General features: G+C 38.3%; 2 protein-coding genes across 11 annotated transcripts in view; both read left to right on the forward strand.

The window, feature by feature from the left end:
- The window catches only part of RANBP2 (RAN binding protein 2), a 70,173-nt gene extending 67,463 nt beyond the window's left edge, over positions 1-2,710 (forward strand). For all 4 annotated transcript variants that reach the window (XM_015113092.3, XM_015113094.3, XM_077958983.1 and 1 more), the window contains 3 exons: positions 437-710; positions 832-1,157; positions 2,203-2,710. In XM_015113092.3, coding sequence (XP_014968578.3) covers positions 437-710; positions 832-1,157; positions 2,203-2,508 — 906 coding nt within the window. In that variant the 3' untranslated portion in view covers positions 2,509-2,710. The remainder of the gene's footprint in view (positions 1-436; positions 711-831; positions 1,158-2,202) is intronic.
- A 2,583-nt stretch (positions 2,711-5,293) lies between these two features.
- Positions 5,294-22,086, forward strand: part of CCDC138 (coiled-coil domain containing 138) — a 128,250-nt gene continuing 111,457 nt past the window's right edge. For 3 of the 7 annotated variants that reach the window (XM_077958985.1, XM_001084152.5, XM_001084028.5), the window contains exons 1-7: positions 5,306-5,448; positions 6,581-6,638; positions 7,095-7,209; positions 9,905-10,032; positions 12,788-12,969; positions 15,676-15,834; positions 19,635-19,754. In XM_077958985.1, coding sequence (XP_077815111.1) covers positions 5,356-5,448; positions 6,581-6,638; positions 7,095-7,209; positions 9,905-10,032; positions 12,788-12,969; positions 15,676-15,834; positions 19,635-19,754 — 855 coding nt within the window. In that variant the 5' untranslated portion in view covers positions 5,306-5,355. Of the gene's footprint in view, positions 5,476-6,580; positions 6,639-7,094; positions 7,210-9,904; positions 10,033-10,584; positions 10,671-12,787; positions 12,970-15,675; positions 15,835-19,634; positions 19,755-22,086 lie in introns of those variants that run through there. The other 4 variants (XM_028832285.2, XM_015113099.3, XM_015113095.3 and 1 more) reach the window with 4 other exon arrangements.

The following is a 22,086-nucleotide window of genomic DNA, read 5'->3' on the forward strand; positions in this document are numbered from 1 at the left end:
ATGTTTGTTTTTATAACATGATTCTGGGGAAAAATTAACCTCATACGAAAGTCCTTTCAATAAACATTAATCTGTGTTTTTTGGACAAGAACATTGTTCTAGGAAAATTATTTTGTCATTTTTAACCTCAGTATCTTATATATTTCTCTTCAGTAGCAGACACTTTTGAAACCTCTGTTCCTATAAAGAAAAGCATTTAATTTCCAAAGGGAAAATGAATACTATATAAAAGAAAATATTTAATGACAAATCAGGTCTTTACTCCCTCAGCCACATCAGATGTATTCCTAGCCCTAAGATATATAACCAATTATTATATTAACAAATTCTCTTTGTCATCACAAAGAAAATGCCTTAAAAGAATTTGGATCTTTGAAATTTGTCATGGAATTTATTATAAGCAGCAGCTTATAGAGTATTTCATCTCCTATTATAGGTAGAAGTAAAATCTGGAGAAGAAGATGAAGAAATTTTGTTTAAAGAGAGAGCCAAACTTTATAGATGGGATCGGGATGTCAGTCAGTGGAAGGAACGTGGTGTTGGAGATATAAAGATTCTTTGGCATACAATGAAGAACTATTACCGGATCCTTATGAGAAGAGACCAGGTTTTTAAAGTGTGTGCAAACCACGTTATTACTAAAACAATGGAATTAAAGCCCTTAAATGTTTCAAATAATGCTTTAGTTTGGACTGCCTCAGATTATGCTGGTGAGTTTTTACATTCAAATGTACTTTTCATTTTTTGGACTTTTCTAAAATCTATAACAAAACAACTTATAACAGTTATTTTAACACTAAGGTCACTCCTTCCCCTTTCCCTCCTTAATAGATGGAGAAGCAAAAGTAGAACAGCTTGCAGTGAGATTTAAAACTAAAGAAGTAGCTGATTGTTTCAAGAAAACATTTGAAGAATGTCAGCAGAATTTATTGCAACTCCAGAAAGGACATGCAGCAGAATTATCAAAGGAGACCAATCCTGTGGTGTTTTTTGATGTTTGTGCGGACGGTGAACCTCTAGGGCGGATAACTATGGAGTTATTTTCGAACATTGTTCCTCGGACTGCTGAGAACTTCAGAGCACTATGCACTGGAGAGAAAGGCTTTGGTTTCAAGAATTCCATTTTTCACAGAGTAATTCCGGATTTTGTTTGCCAAGTAGGTATTATTAAGTACATACCGCAATTGAGGTCTTAAAGAGTGCACCACACCAGCGGGAAATTTGGGTGTTTTTCCTGGACCTCATCCTGTAGTTTTGTTTAAGATTTCTTTAGGTTTTCCACACATGGAATCACATGGCATCACTACCCATTCCCTGCTCCTGCCTAAAACTTTCACCCTAAAATAATTTAGGCTGGGCACAATGACTCACACCTGTAATTCCAGCACTTTAGGAGGCCAAGGCAGGCAGATTGCTTGAGCCCCAGAATTTGAGACCAGCCTGGGCAATGTGGCAAAAATCTCATCTGGACAAAAAATACAGAAATAAGGCGTGATGGTGTCCGTCTGTGGTCCCAGCTACATGGTGGCTGAGGTGGGAGCATCCAGGAAGCCAAGGCTGCAGTGAGCTAGGTTTGCGTCACTGCACTCCATCCTGGGCGACAGAGTGAGACAGCCTGTCTTTTTTTTTTTTTTTTTTTTTTTTTGAGACGGAGTCTCGCTCTGTCGCCCAGCCTGGAGTGCAGTGGCCGGATCTCAGCTCACTGCAAGCTCCGCCTCCCGGGTTCACGCCATTCTCCTGCCTCAGCCTCCAGAGTAGCTGGGACTACAGGCACCCGCCACCTCGCCCGGCTAGTTTTTTGTATTTTTTAGTAGAGACGGGGTTTCACCGTGTTAGCCAGGATGGTCTCGATCTCCTGACCTTGTGATCCGCCCGTCTCGGCCTCCCAAAGTGCTGGGATTACAGGCTTGAGCCACCGCGCCCGGCGAGACAGCCTGTCTTTAAAAAAAAAAAAAAAAAAAAAAAGTTAAATTTTCAGTACTTGAGACCTAGTAGATAGAGACTAAGGGATGGGAAAAACCTTTTCATTTTTCATCTTCTTTCCAACAATATGAATTTCTTAGGTTTCAGATTATACTCAGGAAAGCTGGGCTTTAGGATTTATCCTGTAGCGATGAGTTCTGTGTGTATTTTAGTATTTTACTCAGGATTCCTATTAATTGAAAAAAATTTTTAAACTTTTGTTATACATTTTTTTTTCAGGGAGGAGATATCACCAAACATGATGGAACAGGCGGACAGTCCATTTATGGAGATAAATTTGAAGATGAAAATTTTGATGTGAAACATACTGGTCCTGGTTTACTATCCATGGCCAATCGAGGCCAGAATACCAATAATTCTCAATTTTTTATAACACTGAAAAAAGCAGAACATTTGGACTTTAAGCATGTAGTATTTGGGTTTGTTAAGGATGGCATGGATACTGTGAAAAAGATTGAATCATTTGGTTCTCCCAAAGGGTCTGTTTGTCGAAGAATAACTATCACAGAATGTGGACAGATATAAAATCATTGTGTTTCATAGAAAATTTTATCTGTATAAGCAGTTGAGTTGAAGCTTAGTTATTACAATTTGATAATTATGTTCAGCTTTTGAAAATGGACGTTTCTGATGTACAGATGTAAAATTGCAGCTTATAGCTGTTGTCACTTTTTAATGTTATAATTGACCTTGCATGGTGTGAAATAAAAGTTTAAACACTGGTGTATTTCAGGTGTACTTGTGTTTATGTACTCCTGACATATTTGTATTAAAATGGAATAATACTAATCTTGTTAAAAGCAATAGACCTTCTCAAACTATTGAAGGAATATGATATATGCAATTTAATTTTAATTCCTTTTAAGATATTTGGACTTCCTGCATGGATATACTTACCATTTGAATAAAGGGACCACAACTTGGATAATTTTACTTTAGATTTGAAATATATTTGGTAATCTTAACTATTGGTGTACTCATTTATGCATAGAGACTCATTTATGAATGGGTAGAGCCACAGAACGTACAGAGTTAACCAAAGTGCTCTTCTCTAGAATCTTTACACCTCCTGTGTGGTTACAAGTTAACTTTGTAAGTAGTGTACCTTCCTTCCTTAAAATATCTAGCTTCCTGTGCTCTTTCATAGGTATTCAATTAATTTTTACATTTTAAACAAGTTGACTATTTCCTTTAGGGGTTTTGTTTTAAACTTTTCTGTCATCTGTCTCTACTACCTCAGAAACTGCAGCTTGGTTCTGATGATAGAAATTGAATTTTTCCTTGTAGTTACTGTGATAAAGTATGAATATTTTTAGAAAGTCTATGCCATGTTATTTGGTTAAAGATTTGCTTTATACAGGATTGTTGCAGTACCCTTTTCTGGTAAATTTTGTAGCAGAAATAAAATGACAATTCATAAGAGCCACTGACATTCAAAAAATTCATTACTTGTGCTTCTGGTTATTCTAAAGGAAGACAATTCAGAGGCAGTAAATTCAAACTGCCGCCTAACTTCCAGAGCTAGTTTCTCAAGTTTGATATACACTGAAAATGTATTTGGAAATGGCTTGTATCAAATGTTAGGCAAATTGCTAAAGAAAAGAGGATGTTCTTATTGGCCTACTCGATATGGAACTACAAAGAATCCAGGTAGAACACAAAATTCTGTATATTGCAATTATGAATACTGACTCTCTTCCACCCAAAGAACACATTCTTTCTGGTGAAATTACCTCATTTTATTTAGTGAGGAAAGACAGGTTTATTCCCTGTTATATGGGGATTTGGAAATTGGGTATCCTAAAGCAAGTAACTGTTCAAAAGAGGGGAGGGATGTTGTGCGAGTAATGATTGATGGTATACCATCACCATTCCACTCAGCCACAAAGCCAGATACCTGAAATAAACCTACTCAAGAACCATGGATTACATATGTTTACACTAAATATTTCAAATTGGCTTATTTGGAAATCTATGTAATATAAACTGATGTAAAGTGTGTTGTAACTTTTCAGCTGAGACAGCTGATGCCTTCGTCATGATTTTAGAATAAATTCTTAACAATGCAAGTGCGTTTTAAGAGACTTTTTGCAGATTTCTATGCTTTCCTAAAGCATTGAAGTTACAAATTAAAAAGCTTTAAACTTTGACCAAAAATTTGACAAAATGACATGTAAACTGACTTTTCTAGTATTAGTATTCCAAAGATGCTTAACAGTGGCTTGTGGCATTTATGAGAAAGTCTTTGTGTCACATTTCAGGAAAGGACTTTGATTTTGTTATTTAATCACTGATGTGGTCTAAACCCACGATGATATGTATCTTTCCTTTTAAACTGGATTTTATATTGTCTCATTGAAATCTGCTTAAAGATAGAATAAAGTAATTCATTATTTGTACATCTTAAGTGGTACTTTATGGCAAAAAGTATGGCTTAAGTAATTTTCAGATAATAACTGCTTAAGTATAGATTTTATAAAACTTGGGCATTTGGGAACTTTAATCCAGAAACTTTAGGAGTTATTAGTCCAGAGATGCAGCTGACAGTCACAACTTAGAAATGTAAAATATTACACCACTGTAATTGTATGAATGAGAAATGAAGTGGTTGTACAGTTCCCCTCAGTTTTGCTTAACAGGTTTTCAGGTTGATGTATACTATGGCTAGCACTGTTGTGGGTACTGGCAAAAGCTTTTTTCTTTTCAAAAAACAAAAGTTTGTTTTCAAGGAGCTTACATTCTAATTATTCTTTTTAATACCTGGTTATACCCCATATGGAACACAGGAAAAGTGAGGTAATCTGCAATTTCTATGCTCAGCTTTCCTTTTTTTTTTTTTTTTTAGGAGATGAGAGTCTTGTTATGTTACCCAGAGTAGATGTAACTCCCAGGCTCCCTAAGCAGCCAGGATTACACGCGCACCACCACTCCTGGCTCAGATATAGTCTTGGTTTTTCTTTTATATGGCAGTTAGGAAAGGCCACTTCTGATGGAGCGACAGGTCTATGGTGAGCGCAAACGCACACTAAACTTACAGGTTAAATGGAGCTGAAGCGGAGCGCTGCAGGCAGGTGTGGGGCCTCGGTGCCCCTCCACCCGTCGTCGTACCCAGGCGGCCGGGGCGGCACTAGCGCGGGGAGATGCAATACTACTCAAGTTATGAGGTCTGCAGCCATAGCACGAGAGACCTGGAGGACGCGCGGTCAAGCCTGGCTGCTTTCTCCGGGTTCTCCAGTTCTGCCCCGCCCCTTCCCTGCGGCCCTGCGTGCCTCTGGGGGCGGGGCCTTGCACGTCGTGACGCACCGCGTTCGCTTTGCGCCGCGGGTTTGATGAACGCGGTTCCCGGGGAGACCGCTGCGGTTGCGGTGTACTATGGAGCCGAGAGTCGTCAAGCCTCCGGGGCAGGATTTAGTAGTGGAGCGTCTCAAAAGCCGCTACGGACTCGGGGGCAGCTGCCCGGACGAGGTGAAGCCGCCGCTCCGAGGTCCGCGGGTGGGCTCCTGCTGCTGCGGAGCAACTCACCCCGTGCCCCGCCCAGCCGGCCTGGGGGCGCGCAGCGGCTCTGGTCCCGGCCCCGGCACTCCCGCGGTGGCTGCGGCTCGGGCCTCGTGGAAGCGGGCGGGAGGGGCGGGCGTTGCGGTGCAGGGGCGCAGGGTCGCCACTTCACCTATGCCTCTGTGTTCGTGGTATACGGGGCATGGTGTGATGTTAGAGAAAGTATTATTCAGTTTTTTATTTTTGCAGTGATGTGAGTGGAGTTGAGAAAACAGCTGAATTGCTTTTTAAAAGCGGCTTATTTCGAAATAATTTCAGACTTACTCAAAAGTTGCTGCCGTAGTACCTTAATTCCAATTAAGTACCAATAATTCCCTTGTACCCTCACTTGCATTCACAAATTAATATTTTGCCACATTTGCTTTACCATTCGTTTTCTCGCCTTCTTTCCCTACACGCGTTTTTTCCCTTTGAACTATTTGAGGGTAATTTGCAGGCATCATGCCCCTTTACCTCTAGATAGAAATAACTTGTGTGCTTTTCCTAAGCATAAGGACGTTCTCTTTTAATAACCACAGTAATATTTTCAGGAAATTTACAATTGATATATTTGGTAATCTTGAGTTCATATGAAATTTCAACCATTATCTCGATAATGCCTTTTATAGGAAAAATTTTTTCCTAGTGCAGATCCAATCCAAGAACGAGCATTGATTGCATTTGATTGTCTTTTTTGTTGCCTTTAACCTGGATCAGGTTCACAGCCTTTGTTTTCTGTAAGATTGGTTTTTTTGAAAAGTGTAAAAATTATTGATTGGAATGTTCCTCCATTTAGATTTATCTTATGGATGCCTCTTCGTTAGATTGATTATGTGTTTTTGGCGGGAGCATGAGATGAGTGATGTGTGATCTGCTGTGGGGAGGCACATGATGTTGGTTTGTCACATTATTGATGATATTAACTTTGATCACTTGGTTAAGATGGTGTCTACAGGATTTCTCCACTCTAACCTTTGTAATTAATACATAATTTGTAGGGAAATATTTTGAGACAGTAAATTGAGTCTTAGGATACAAATTAAATATCTTTTCTCCTTTTTAGTATGATTTTTCAAATTTTGATCAGTCTAAATGTAAGAGAAGAACTCTAACCTCCCCAGGTAAGCCAGTATTTTGTATATTTGGGGGTTTCAAAAGTTTAATTTGAGGCCGGGCGCGGTGGCTCACGTCTGTAATCCCAGCACTTTGGGAGGCCGAGACAGGCGAATCGCCTGAGGTCAGGAGTTCGAGACCAGCCAGGCCAACACGGTGAAATCCCGTCTCTACTAAAAATACAAAAAATTAGCCGAGCTTGGTGGCGGGCGCCTGTAATCCCAGCTGCTGGGAATGCTGAGGCAGGAGAATCGGTTGAACCTGGGAGGCGGAGGTTGCGGTGAGCTGAGATGGCGCCACTGCACTCCAGCTTGGGCAACAAGAGCGAAACTCAGTCTCAAAAAAGTAAAAAAAATTTGAGAGAGAAGATTTTAAAACTAATATTATTTAGACTTGTGGCCAGTGCCAGATATTTTGTGATATATTGTTCTGGTAATCTTTCGTGGTTTATTTGTCGTTGACAGGTGATTTGGATATCTACTCTGGAGATAAAGTTGGTTCATCATTAAAATATTCTGATGAAAGCAAGCATTGTAGAACACCATTGTGCAGCTTATTCAAGCGCGTAAATGTGAATTGGTAAAGTACCCTGAAACTTTACTGTTGCTACCCCCTCAGTATCTCAAGAAACTGAGAAAGCGAAAAGGGCAAGTTATATTTTTGCTGTTTCCTGAGAACAAGTGTAAGGCAGTCTGGAGCCTGCTAAATAGTTGAAGCCAGTCACTTACTAATTTTTACTGAGGATCTCTGTAATAAAAGCATAGACCTAGCATTATGTTTAGTGTAGCATAATGGAAAATTATTTATATAATGTAAAAGATGAAAAAATATTTTTATGGTTATTCATCCGGGACCCAAATGCAGACTCTGCTCCCTTTCTTTAAATAAAAATGTTTAGAAAAGGAACTATGGACCGGGTGCGGTGGCTCATACCTGTAATCCCAGCACTTTGGGAGGCCGAGGCGGGTGGTTCACCTGAGGTCAGGAGTTCGAGACCACTCTGGCCAACATGGTGAAACCCCGTTTCTACTAAAAATAGAAAAATTAGCCGGGCGTGGTGGTGTGCGTCTGGAATCTCAGCTACTTGAGAGGCTGAGGCAGGAGAATCACTTGAACCCAGGAGGTGGAGGTTGCAGTGAGCTGAGATTGCGCCATTGCACTCCAGCCTGGTTGACAAGAGCAAATCTCTGTCCTGAAGAAAGAAAGAAAAAAGGAACTACAAAAAAAACTGCCATACAAGTTTTGTTAGGCAGCAGCATTTTACTATCTCTGGTGTGTCTGGTAGCGTGGTACACATTGTATTTAGGTGGTTAAGAGAGAGATTCAAGAAGGCAGTCTGGGGAGATGGGAACTACAGTGCTGGATTAAAAGAAGTTGCCATTCTGTAAGGAAGATACTATTTACTATGGGGAAAAAGTACAAAAAACAGTGGAAGCTAAGGTAAAATAAAGATCTAATTTGGATATTATTTAATGCCAAAAATATGTGGTAGAAAGAAATGCTATGGGTATCAAGAAGGAGTAAGCATTTTGAAATAAAGATGTATATGTATATAAAATGAAATATTGAGATAATTGTGGAGAGAAAAAATAATTATACCTAAAGTATCTGTATGTTACTAACATAATTAGTATTTGGGAGCTTGACTTTTTTTAAATAGTTTTCCCTTTCTCTTCCTAAATAGGTTAAATCTGTGTAATACACTGAACAGTTCTGGGTAAATAATAAGTACTCAGATGTTAGCTATTATCATTGTTATTACTGTTTCATTTTGCACTCACAAAATCTAGTTGATCTAGATTTAGGATTTAGACATGAGCTATGTTGAATGTAGGGTAAGGAAAGTGAAAATTGCTTTTAAGGTAATAAATTCATGGAAATTATTTTCTTTTTAACTGAGTTTTATGATTTTTAAAATAATGACCTGGGTATAATTCTGAACTATAAAGGTTTTGTACTATGAAGATTTTCATAACATTGGACCCCTAGTTGTGATCTGGTCTGAAACTATGCTGTCCAGCACAGTAGCAACAGGCCACATGTATCTATTGAGTACTTGAAATGGGGCTGGTCTGAATTGACATATGCTGTAACTGTCATATACACATGGGCTTTCTAAGACTTAGCATAGATAACAAAAATTAGCAGGGCATGGTGGCAGGTGCCTGTAGTCCCAACTACTCAGGAGGCTGAGACAGGAGAATTGCTTGGACCTGTGAGGCGGAGGTTGCAGTGAGCCAAGATCGTGCCACTGCACTACAACCTGGGTGATAGAGTGAGACTCTCTCTCAAAAAATAAATAAGCATGGATAAAATAATGTAAAATATCTTAATTTTGTATGTGTGTGTTTGTGGATTTGCAGGGGGCAGGGTCATGCTCTGTTGCCCAGGCTGTGAGTGCAGTGGCATAATTGTAACTCACTGTAGCCTCCAACTCCTGTGCTCAAATGATCCTTTCACCTCAGCCTCCTGAGTAGCCGGGATTACATATGTGTACCACTACTGGCTAATTTATTTTATTTAATTTATTTTTTTTTGTAGAGATGGAATCTCACTGTGTTGTCCAGGCTGATCTTGAACTCCTGGACTCAAGAGATACTCCCACTTCAGCCTCCCAAAGTGCTGAGATCACAGGCATGAGCCACCATGCCTGTTATATCTTAATAATTTTTAACATTGATTACATGTTGAAATGATAAACTTTTAGATATACTATATTAAATAGTATTTTTAAAAATTGTTTTTTAATGTGCTACTAGAACATTTTAAATTACCTATATGACTTGTGTTATATTGCTTTTGAACAATACTATTCTAGAAATTTCAACTCAGATTGTCTTTTTGGACAGAACACCTGGGATTCTAGTTCTGCTCCACTTTCTACTTTTTATGTCACGCATCAGTTATTTGACTTCTTTAGGTTTAGTTTTCTTATGTTAAACATTCATTATTTTGGCTAAAACTACCTTATAAATAACAACAGATTATTGGGAGTCAAAATAAAGTGTTCCTCAGCTGTAGAGTATACCACAGGTAGGTATATGTCATTTTAAATTGTCTCTTTAATGTGTAGAAAAATATCTTGTAGTGGGTTATCAATGATCCGTGACTGTTACTTTTTACATTTTTCCTTTTTACATGTTTACATTTTGCAGTTTAAAAAATGCTTTTGCATTTTTTCCAGTTATGCTGTTAATATTTGAAAAGCAGTTTTATCTTTTTAAAATGCTGTAGTAAACTTCTAGATGGCTGTGATACAATTATTTTTTTAAAGCCTAGATGATGAACTGGATTCTTTCCATGATTTGAAGAAACAGGAAACAGAAGAAGAGTTAATTGAAAATGATTATAGAGTTAGTACCTCCAAAATAACCAAGCAGTGTTTTAAAGACATAGAAAAAGGTAAAATAAATATTTTAGAACAATCAATTAAATAGTAACTTTGTCAAATAGAGTACATGAAGCTTTCCTCCTGGTAATAACACTGGCCCCCAAGAGTCTGCATATTTCTGTGTTCTGAACTTCTATAAGCCAGGAGATAGTTACTGTGCTTATTATTAAATTAAAGGAGCAGAGGAAATTAAACTTCATTATTTTTCAGTAATATTCCTGTACCCTCAAAATTTATCCAAATAAATTAATAACTGAGTAAATGACTGTGATAGTATTTGACTGCAATATTTTGAGAAAATACTCCAGATTATTTAAAGTATGGCTTTCTGGGCACTGACCTACCAGCAGTTTTCTGTGTATCTGGCTGCATTGCATAGTTGTGGCAGGATTTCAAGGACTGGACAACCGCAAATGGCACCCTTCACCCTCTGGGCTACACGACTTCAAGTTGCCGTGTTGATATTACTGATAATACCGGTGCCAGTATTATGGTCTACACACAACAACATTCATTTTCCTCTTTTCCTTCTCCTTCGTTTTCCTTTGTCTCATTATTCTCAGCATTTGAGGAAGATGAAAAATAATTCTGTGTGGACTTGTGTTTCCTGCTATATGGTCGATTTTCCCAGTGGAAAACATGGGATAAGGTATAAAGAAAATGTTGCTTGTATTCCATTAAAAGTAATGGTAAAAACCGCAATGACTTTTGCACCAACCTCTTACTTGAAAGTAGACAAAATTAAGAAATGTTCAGGCCAGGGATTGGTGAGTCGGGAACCTAAACAGGCAAGTAGAGCTCTGTGAATGTGTCTTTCACTTTTAGGGCATTTGCTGAACTGACTGAAGTGAAGCTTTTCATTTAAAAAAATTCATACTGTGTTTTATTTTTGCTTCTCCATTGTCTGTTCATACTGAAGTATAATGGAAGACACCCACCCTCCCCTTTTAAAGCTGGGGCTTCCATGAGTCTAGCGCAAGTTAAAACCACTGAACGTCTGCCAGACGTGGTGGCTCACGCCTTTAATCCCAGCACTTTGGGAGGCCGAGATGGGTGGATCCTGAGGTCAGGAGATCGAGACTATCCTGGCTAACATGGTAAAACCCCGTCTCTATTAAAAATACAAAAAATTAGCCAGACGTGGTGGTGGGCGCCTGTAGTCCCAGCTACTTGGGAGCCTGAAGCAGGAGAATCACTTGAACTCGGTAAGCAGGGGTTGCAGTGAGCTGAGATTGTGCCACTGCACTCTAGTCTGGGTGACATAGTGGGACTCTCTCAAAAAAAAAAAAAAAAAAAAAAAAAGCCAGGCGTGGTGGCTTGTGCCTATAATCCCAGCACTTTGGGAGGCCGAGGCGGATGGATCACGAGGTCAGGAGATCGAGACTATCCTGGCTAACACGGTGAAACCCCATCTCTAACAAAATACAAAAAAATTAGTTGGGCATGGTGGTGGGCACCTGTAGTCCCAGCTGCTTGGGAGACTGAGGCAGGAGAATGATGTGAACCCGGGAGGCGGAGCTTGCAGTGAGCCAAGATAGCGCCACTGCACTCCAGCCTGGGCGACAGAGCAAGACTCTGTCTCAAAAAACAAAAAAAAAAAGCAACCACTGAATGAGGGCATTTTATACTCTTAATTGTTAGCAGAAAATAAATTCTGACAGTACAGTGTTGGCAAGAATATCAAGCAAGAGGAACTCACTTATCTACGCTGTTGGGAGAGTAAATTAATACAACCACTTTGGAAAACAATTTGGAATCACTAGTAAAGTTGAAACTGCATATATACCCTGTGATCTAGCAATTTTGCTACTACTTACATACCCTCAGGAAACTCTTAAACTTGTGCACCAGAAGCCATGTACAAGACTGTGTAGCATCTGTATAGCGAAAGCAGCTCAAATTTCCACCTGTAGGAGGATACTGTATACGGTGTTTGCAAAATAGGGTAGACGGTGAAGATTTGTGAACCTGTTTAAAGGAAGAGGTTATAGAAATTATGTTAATATAATTACATATATAATATAAAAGCAGGCAAAGCAAGGACTTTTAAAATGTAAGTAGTGGAGATTAAACAGCAAAGTAAAGCAGCATTTAACATTCATTTGTGTTAGTGATAAATTTGGTTTAGGGGATTTCTAAACATGATTAGGGGTTTCTGAGGTTACTTTCCATTTCTTGGCAATTAGTGTCTTTTTATGTCCTTTAAAGTATTTTATTTTGAAATCATTTCAGACTTACAGAAAAGTTGCAAAAATAGTGCAGTCAATTCCTGTATACCCTTCACCCACATTTTCCGATGTTACCACTTTACCATATTTACTATATTATTCTTTGTCTCTCTTGAAACTTTTTTTTTTTTTTTTTTTGAGACGGAGTCTCCCTCTGCCGCCCAGGCTGGAGTGCAGTGGCCGGATCTCAGCTCACTGCAAGCTCCGCCTCCCGGGTTCACGCCATTCTCCTGCCTCAGCCTCCCGAGTAGCTGGGACTACAGGCGCCGCCACCTCGCCCGGCTAGTTTTTTGTATTTTTAAAGTAGAGACGGGGTTTCACTGTGTCAGCCAGGATGGTCTCAATCTCCTGACCTCGTGATCCGCCCGTCTCGGCCTCCCAAAGTGCTGGGATTACAGGCTTGAGCCACCGCGCCCGGCCCTGAAACTTTTTAATGTTATAATTTGTATTTAAAGCATCTCTTCCTAAAGGTTACTCTGAAAATATTTGAAACGATAAGTTAATAAAGTTTATAATGCAAATGTTATTTTCTTTGCAGTTGCCCTGCCAACTAATACGACCTCATCGAGACCTCGGACTGAGTGTTGTAGTGATGCAGGTGACTCTCCTTTGAAACTTGTCAGCTATCCCAAATCTAAAGCATCAGACAAGCGGAGTTTACTTCCACGGCAGATCAGTCAGATATATGACGAATTATTTCAGATACATCTGAAACTGCAGGTAAGAACTAAATACTGAATCGAGAATTCAGAAATATTTATGTTCTAAGAACCAAGCACTTACATAATTTGTATATATTTCGTTTTAGTTACTTTAGATAAGTTTGTCAAGACAAGGACAGCAGGGGACAAACTCAAATTATAGGGACTAAGGAAGGGAAAAATACAGTGGCTGAGATAAAATAGAGACAGTGGCGTTTTTATTTGTAGGTGTGTGTTTCAGACTGTCTTGTATTTTATTTGATTCCCATCCCATCCTTACTTCAGCAATAAAATCTGATAAAGTATGCTTTTTGAAGTAGATGCTCTAGCTTTATTGTTTTAAGTACTTATATATGAAGAGTCCTCTTGTCAACTCTCATCAAAATTGAACTCTTAACATTCGCTTATATCTGCCTTTGGGGTTTTTTTGTTTCTAAAGTGTATTTCTTTTTTTTTTTTGCAATGGTGTCTTATTCTGTCATCCAGGCTGGAGTGCAGTGGTGCGATCTTGGCTCACTGCAACCTCTGCCTCCTGGGTTCCAGTGATTCTCCTGCCTCAGCCTCCTGAGTAGCTGGGATTACAGGTGCATGCCACCCCGTCCAGCCAATTTTTTGTATTTTTAGTAGAGTTGGGGTTTTACCATGTTGGCTAGGCTGGTCTTGAACTCCTGATGTCAGGTGATCTGCCCCCACTTGGCCTCCCAGAGTGCTGGGATTACAGGCGTGAGCCACTGCGCCCAGCCTAAAGAGTATAATTTATATATTAAGCATCCATGAGAAGTAGAGAAGGAAGCAAAAGTGTATGTAATGCACACCATCTGTTTGAAATCCTTCCCATTGGAAACACATGAAATAGTTAAGCATTTCTTTAAAACCAGTATCTTGTTTTGTCAAAATAATTCAGATTGTAATTACCATAGCATTTTAGAAAAAGATTATTTTAGCCTAAAATCACCAGGAAAAGTTTAGGGAGAGACTTAGTCTGGTCTTTGACTGAGAAAGATAATAGTGGGAAGGTCATTCCAGGTATAAGGAATTGGAAATGAGAGGTGTTCTGAAAAGCAGTGATTGTCCAATTGTGCATTTATTAGCCTGTCTGGAGGAAAGAAAATAATGAAAACTCAGGCTGGGTATTTTACAAGTTTTTAGGGAAAGGAGTGTCAGAGTAAAAAGTCAGATTTTAGGAAGATTCCTTTGATAACACTTTATAGAATAAAAAAGAATAGGCAAGATTGCAAGGATATATCTGTCATTTGTAGCAAACATAAAGATGTTTAATAAGAAAAAAATGAAGTACAGTGGATTAACTGGTTTCATCAATCTATAGTTTAATCTGACTTTAAAATTTACTTTGTAAGTACAACCACTGTGGAAAACACTTTGGAGGTTCCTTAAACTGTAAATAGAACTACTATATGATCCAGGATTCCCATCGCTGGGTGTATCCCCCAAAAGAGAAAACGGTGTATTGAAGAGATACCTGCACTTCCATGTTCATTGCAACTGTGTTCATAATAACCAAAATATGGAGTCAATCTAAGTGTCCATTGGCAGATAAAGAAAATGTGGTATCTATGCACAATGGAATATTATTCAGCCATAAAAAGAATGAAATCCTATCATTCACGGCAGCATAGATAGAATTGGAGGTCATTATATTAAGAGAAATAAGCCAGGCACAGAAGGACAGACATTGCATGTTCTCAGTCGTGTGGGATGGGAACTAAAGAAATGAATCTCATAGAAATAGAGCTGGAATGGTGGTTACCGGAGGCTGGGAGGGGAAGAGTTGCAGGGGTGAAGAGAGGTTAGTTAATGGGTACAAAAATACAGTTAGATAGGAGTAAGTTTCAGTGTTTACTAGTACAATAGGGAAATTATAGTTAATGATAATTTATCGTATATTTTAAAGTAGCTGGAGAAGAAGAATTGTAATGTTCTCAACATAAAGAAAGAATAAATGTTTGAGGTAATAGATATCCCTGTCACCTTGGTGGGGATGTTAAGTAGACTCTTTGGACTTAACTTTGTCTTCTGTTTTTTTCCCTGTGAAGTTAGAGACGAGGCTATTCACAGAGAGTGGTATATAGGACATGATGTATTCCAAATTAATAGAATGGAGAAGGCTCAAAATAGACACTTTGGAGAGTGAGCGAGAGAGAGCTGGCTGTGAACATATAAAAAGATTTTTGGACTGCATTGAGAATCTAGTACAGGATTGAGACCATGAATTTGCAATGGGGCCACTTTTCATGGTGTGTGATTTTTTTTTTTTTCTCCAGTGGTACTGAACTGAGTACCATGGGGCCAGGGAAGATGGTCAGTGTGCTAATCCAGGCCTCGTTCTTTCAGTCCAAGGTGATAGACAACAAGGTGAGGAAGGGAAGGGTATAGGTAAAATAGTGGACTGTGATGTGGAAGTGGAGCATGGAATTTAAACTGGATCGGGAACTAAATCTGTGTAGTGCTGATCCATTTTGGACCCCAGATTCTCTTGCATCATCGCAGTGGACTCTTACTATAGTGTGTTATCATTTAAAATCAAGATATAATTTCTGTACAAGTTTACTTGCTATACTAGTCTAGCTACTATAATCCAGATTGTCCTTAGGTACCCCTGTGTTCCTGAAAACCACTTGGTTAAACCACAATGTTAGCCAATAGGAATAGAATTTGCAGAATTTGTGACTTTTCAAGAGCATTAAAATCTGCCATTTTGATACAGTGTGAAACTGCAGCACAACAGAAGTTTGCTGAAGAACTTCAAAAGCGAGAACGTTTTTTACTTGAAAGAGAACAACTGCTTTTCAGACATGAAGATGCCTTGAGTAAAATTAAAGGTGTGGAAGAAGAGGTTCTTACAAGATTTCAAATTATGAAAGAGGTAACTATATAGCCTTTGATGTTAGAGTGGTATATTTCTTCTTTTCTTCTTAGATTCACTAGTTACTAACATTTTGCCACATTTGCTTATTTCTCCTTCCCTTCCTCCTCCTCACCTACACACACACACACACACACACACACACACACACACACACACCCTTTTTTCTGATCCATATGAAAGCAGTTTGTAAAAATCATGGTTCTGTCACTAAGTACCTCAGTAAGTATCTCTTAAGAATAAAGACATTCTCCAGACCATTAGCATATCAGGAAATTAATGCTAACTAAATAACTTATTTATAGTCCATATTTACTTTTTCAGTTGGTCTTCAGTATGTCTTTTATTGTTTGTAGGGGTGGGTCATTTGTTTGATCAAGGAACTAGACAAGATTCGTGCGTTATATTTGGTTGTTATATCTTTTTTGGTTTCTATGAATCTAGAGCACTTAACCTCAGCTTTTTTGTTTTTCGTGAGCTTTTTCTTTGAAGAGTTCAGGCCAGAAGTCTTATATGTCACATTGTGGATTTTCCTGATTGCTTCCTAACAATAAAATATTTTTGACAAGGATATTATATAAGTGGGATAATATACCTTGCGTCATATCAAGACATACATTACTGTACATATGACTGACTTGGAGTAAAATTCATTGTCTGTTGTACATTTCTGTGAGTTTTGAAAAATGCATACAGTTTTGTAATTACAACCATCATCAAGATCAAGAATAGTTCAGCTCACCAGCAGTTCCCTTACGCTCTCTTGTAGCTATCCCTTTCCTCCAGCCTGAGCCCCTGGCAACCACTGACCTATTTCCCCCCCCCAGTACATCCACCTTTTCCAGAATGTCATGTTAATAGCATCATTTTATGATTTTTCTTTGTCTTTGGTTTTCAGTAGCAGTTTATTTACAGTGTTTCTTGACATAGTTTTCTTTCAGTTTGTTCTGTTTGTGGTTAACTGAGCTTGAATTTGGAAATGTCTGTCTTTTGCCAAATTTGGGGAATCTTCAGCCAATATTGCATGAAATATTTTTTCCACTTTCTTTCTTGTCTCCTCCTGGATCTCCAGTGACTCCTTGTGCTGTTTCCCCAGAGATTTCTGAGGTTCCATTCCTTTTTTCCCATTATTTTATTCAGTGTTCTTCAGATAATTTCTTGATCCATCTTAAAGTTCATTACTTCTTTTTTAATCTCCATGTTGCTATTGAGCTCATCTAGTGAAATTTTTATTTTTGATATTTAAACATTCTAAAATTTCAAGTTGTTTAAAGCATTTATTTTTGTTTTTCTCATAAGCATTTCTGTGTTTATATTTACATTTATATATATTTACTTTTACCTCATGAAGCATAGTTTAAAAACTATGTATCACCTGTATCATCTCGAGATTGGGATCTGTTGATTGTCTTTTTTCTTGAGGCTTGGTCACATTCTTTGGTTCTTGGTATGTTCGGTGATTTTTAGGGTATATTCAAGACCTGCTGGTTAATGTATAGATTTTGGGTTCTATTGTTACCCTCTGGAGAATGTTGATTTTAAAGCATTCAGCCCAATTAGATTTAGGCCTCCCTTTTTTTTTTTTTTTTTTGAGATAGTCTTGCTCTGTTGTCCAGGCTGGAGTACAGTGGTGCGATCTCAGCTAACTGCAACCTCCACTTCCTGGGTTCAAGCAATTCTCCTACCTCAGCCTCCTGAGTAGCTGGGAATACAGGCGCCCACCACCATGCCCGGCTAATTTTTTTGTATTTTTAGTAGAGATGGGGTTTCACCATGTTGGTCAGGCTGGTCTTGAACTCCTGACCTCAAGCAATCCACCTGCCTTGGCCTGCCAAACTGCTGGAATCACAGACGTGCCTGGCCAGGCCTCAGTTTTTTCTCACCTCCTTTGGGCAGTGGCTCTCATCTCAGTTCAGCTTTCAAAGCCTTTGCAGTGTTGCTGTGGAGTTGTGCCTGTGCCTCTTAAAGGTCGGTCTGAGACTTGGGTAACAGTTTAAAATCCTGATGCATTTCTCAAAGCTTTTGCTGTGGTGCTCTGGGTCTTTTTTGTGCAGGTAAAGAGGCATTGAAGTGTTAGCCAAGACTTAGGTAATGGTTTTAAACTGAGCTCCATTCTCCAAGTGTTTGCTCTACTGCTTTTGGTCTGTCCTGTGCCTGAGCGGCTCAAAGGTGAGCCCAATTTGTACAGGTTCGTAAACACCAGAGTGAGAGGATCCTCTTTGAGTCTCTCTTCTGCGGGATTCTCCCTACACTCTGGCTCGTCGGGGCCCCTCTTCCTGATTTTCCTGCAGGAAGACTGGTTTTCTCTCATTCTTTAGTGGACATTTTTTAGAGCTTTAGTGGAAATTTAAAAAAAAAAAATTTTTTTAATTGTTGCAGAGACAGAGTCACTGTGTTGCCCAGGCTGGAGTGCAGTGGCTATTCACAGACGTCATCATAGCTCACTGCACTCTCAAGTCATCTTCGTCCCTCAGCCTCCTGAGTGGCTGGGACTATAGATGTGTACCACTGTGCCCAGCTAGTGGAAGTTTTTGTTCTACTTCTCCGTGTCTGGGACCCACCCTGAGGCAAAATGTTGACAGAAGAGGAAAAACAAAAATGCAGGAAACTTTACCCTTGAGAGTTGCTTCTACAAGTTTTCTCCCTCATCACAATGTCCTCCCCTTTTTTCTTTTCACAGTTGTCAGTTGTTTTGTTTTAATTAGGGCTTTTGCTGTAATCAGTGGGAGAAGACTGTATTGAGCTTATCCTGCTGTGCCAGAAATGGAATGCATATGTTTTTAATATCTTTTAGATATGGAAAAAGTTGGACAATGAAAATATTAGTTTTAAAAATAACTATTTGTGACTATATCCCAAGTTATTAAAGGAATTAATATAGTAAAATCATACAAATATTAACTTCTTAGAATATTGGATTTTTTTCACAGGGCTAAAGGATGCTTAGATTCTCTGATCTCTCCATTTTAGTCTTGTTCTTGATTCTCTCTCTTTAGATTTGTGTATCTATTTTATTAAGTATAAAGATAATTGCCTTATTTTCATCATATTTATATCATTACTTGGAAGAAGGGAATTAATTCAGTTTTTTTATTTCCTGTAGACTTGTTTTAAAACTTTGTGAGTAGGTTGAGAGTGAAAGGTGAAACTATTAAGTGTTCACATTTAAAATCTAAAACATGCTATCCCATTTAAATGTAATGAGAAGGGAAGTTGATTTGAGTTATTTTTAAAACTGATTAAGAAGAGTCAAATCGTTTGGGGCTCAGAAATTGTATTATGTATTTAACATGTTTTGAGATGAAAAGCAGGCATCAAAAATTTTAGCTGCTTTATGAGGACAAGAAATTAGTTGGTTTTATAAAAGATTTCTTCTATTTCTCAAGGGTAATGTAAATTATACACTTTATAAAGCCATAAATAGCTTACTTATCTCTTGAAGAGTATCAGAAATTCTTTATTGTTTTATTATTCCATGATGTCAAACAAAATATTTCTGTGAGTTTGCGTGAGTGGATTTTTCTGAGCAGAAGCAGAAAATAGACTTACTGCTACTTTGTAAATGCTAATATGTTTTAATAAGTATGTTGTAAATGCCTTTGATGTTTTGTTGTTATCTTGGTAGATTGCATGGTTTTTATAAATTATTTGCCACACTAGTCACTTGTGCTTAAATACGCTTATTAAAGGTTTTGTGATTGAAGGAGTTCTTACTTGTAATTAATTCATGTTCCATAGTATTAGTGATATACAATCCTTACAAGTTTTAGGTCACAGTTGTTTCTTTTTTCTCCTCCTAGCAACATGATGCAGAAGTTGAACACTTAACTGAAGTTCTTAAAGAAAAGAATAAAGAAACCAAGAGACTGAGGTCCTCTTTTGATGCATTGAAAGAATTGAATGATACCTTAAAAAAACAGGTAAGACCTGTTTTAACATATATTGGACATAAGACATTCTAAGAACCATATTTTATATACAACAAATTAAAGTCAGCCTTAGAACACGTTTCGGCTAGAGAAAATTTGGATTACATTTGTTAGCTTTATTTTAAAATACTTCCAAATGTAAATAAAATATTCTTCAACTCTTTGGTTTCTTTCTTTATTTGTTCTGCAACCAACTGACAGGCAAAGGAAAAAAAGACAAGCAAAAGAAAAAAAGACAAGCAAAAGAAAAAAACTTGATAACCTGAGAACTAATTACATTTTTAGGTAGTGATGTCTGGCTTTAATACTTATTATTTATCACTACTTATTTAACATTCATTTATTTTTGAGTATCTATTATATCCTAGGCATCGTGCTAGACTCAGACCTTCACATTGCTCGTGTTCTCATGGTTATAAACTGGTATCACATTGCAGTATACTTATAAATAAGTTTTGTAGGCCGTGCACGGTGGTTCATGCATGTAATCCCAGCACTTTGGGAGGCCAAGACGGGTGAATCACGAGGTCAGGAGATCGAGACCATCCTGGCTAACGCAGTGAAACCCCGTCTCTACTAAAAATACAAAAAAAAAATTAGCTGGGCGAGGTGGCGGGCGCCTGTAGTCCCAGCTACTCGATAGGCTGAGACAGGAGAATGGCGTGAACCCAGGAGGCGGAGCTTTCAGTGAGCCAAGATCGTCCCACTGCACTCCAGCCTGGGTGACAGAACGAGACTCCATCTCAAAAAAAAAAAAAAAAAAAAAAAAAATTAAAAAAAAAAGCATTGTAATTTAGATTAATACATAATATCAAAGTTGCATAACATAAATATTTTTGTGAGTTATGTCTATTTTTTTCCTTCCCTCTGCCAGTTTTTGGCAGAAAGATGTGAAAGTAAAGGAGTATGTTAAAGAGAGACAAGAGAATGATTATGTATTTTTTAGATTGTGTGGGGAGTAGATGTTGGAGCAGAAATTGGAGTAAACCCCGTCACTTTGAAAATGAAAGCATTGGGCTGTGAATCTGTACGGATTATAAAATGTAACTTAAGCCTCAGACTCTCCCGGAGTTCCTTTGCCAGCTGTCCTTTTCTGTTTCTGCTTTTGTTTCCCTTTAATCTCTACTTGTTGTGATCCTCCTCCTTGGCAGTGATACATAGGTACCCTGTTTCTCACCTGATTCTAATTCTTTGGCTTTCCTCAGTTCATTTATGACTGTTACTATTGGACTATGAATTTGATGGCCTGTTGTCTGTTTGGAATCCCGCTTTATCCCTGGAGAGATCACTTTTTCTCATTACAGTCTCATTCTACCACTCTCTCATGAGGATTTTAAAAATTCCTAGCTAGATAAACTGTTGCCCATACCCATCTCTTAGGTTTCTGTAATCCTTAATAATTTTGCATGTGGTTGCATGCGTGTGTGGTAATTGGGGTGGATATGTGGATTATTAAATATTTGGACCTATTGGTAATTGGATTTATGAGCTAATGTGTACAAACTGAAAAAATGTGGCAGAATGCTTTTTTATGGTTTCTTTGTTAAGAATAGATCAGAGGTCAGCGCACTTTTTCTGTTAAGGACTAGATAGTAAGTATTTTGGGCTTTGTAGGCCATGTGGTCTCTCTTTACTGACCCAGCTCTGCCATCATAATGCAAAAACAGCCATAGGCAATAAGTGAATGAGTGTGGCTGTGTTCCAAAACAACTGTATTTATAAAAACAAGCAATGGGCATATTTAGCCAGCTCCTGGCCAGATGAATGACATGTACTTTGAAATTGCTGAAGAAAAAGATATGTTATTTCTGTGACTGACTTACACAGTAATTTATGCTAACACTGGATATACATTCTCTAATAATTTAAAAGCATTTCTCGTTAAGTCTAGCTGAACTGAGGAGGCAAGGATTAATGTTCAAGCCTCATCATGGGGAGATAGTCCCAGTGAACACCCCAAGATCTCAGTTGAAAGGAGCAGGGTTGTGCCTTGGGACTGGGTGAATTAGAGGGAGACAGAACTTTCCTAAATTGAAACCTGGCCTTGATTAAGTGCAGTTCCTGATCAGATTAAGGTGCTTACTCCTCAGTTTAAATGCCTAGCAGAGGAAAATACGTCTTTCATTCTATACAAAATGAATAAGCATATCAAAAGACAGAATTGCATAACTCAAAATGAAGAAGAAAACCCCAGAGAATATAAGCGTACTTGCAAGTGATCCACATTTAACAGGCAATGACTTTAAAATAATGATTAATATGTTCAAGAAAGTAGAAAAATAGATTGACAGCTTCATTAGAGAATTCCTAGCGTAGGTACATT

This window comes from Macaca mulatta, chromosome 13, assembly GCF_049350105.2.
Source record: "Macaca mulatta isolate MMU2019108-1 chromosome 13, T2T-MMU8v2.0, whole genome shotgun sequence".
In the NCBI taxonomy this organism is placed as follows: domain Eukaryota; kingdom Metazoa; phylum Chordata; class Mammalia; order Primates; family Cercopithecidae; genus Macaca; species Macaca mulatta.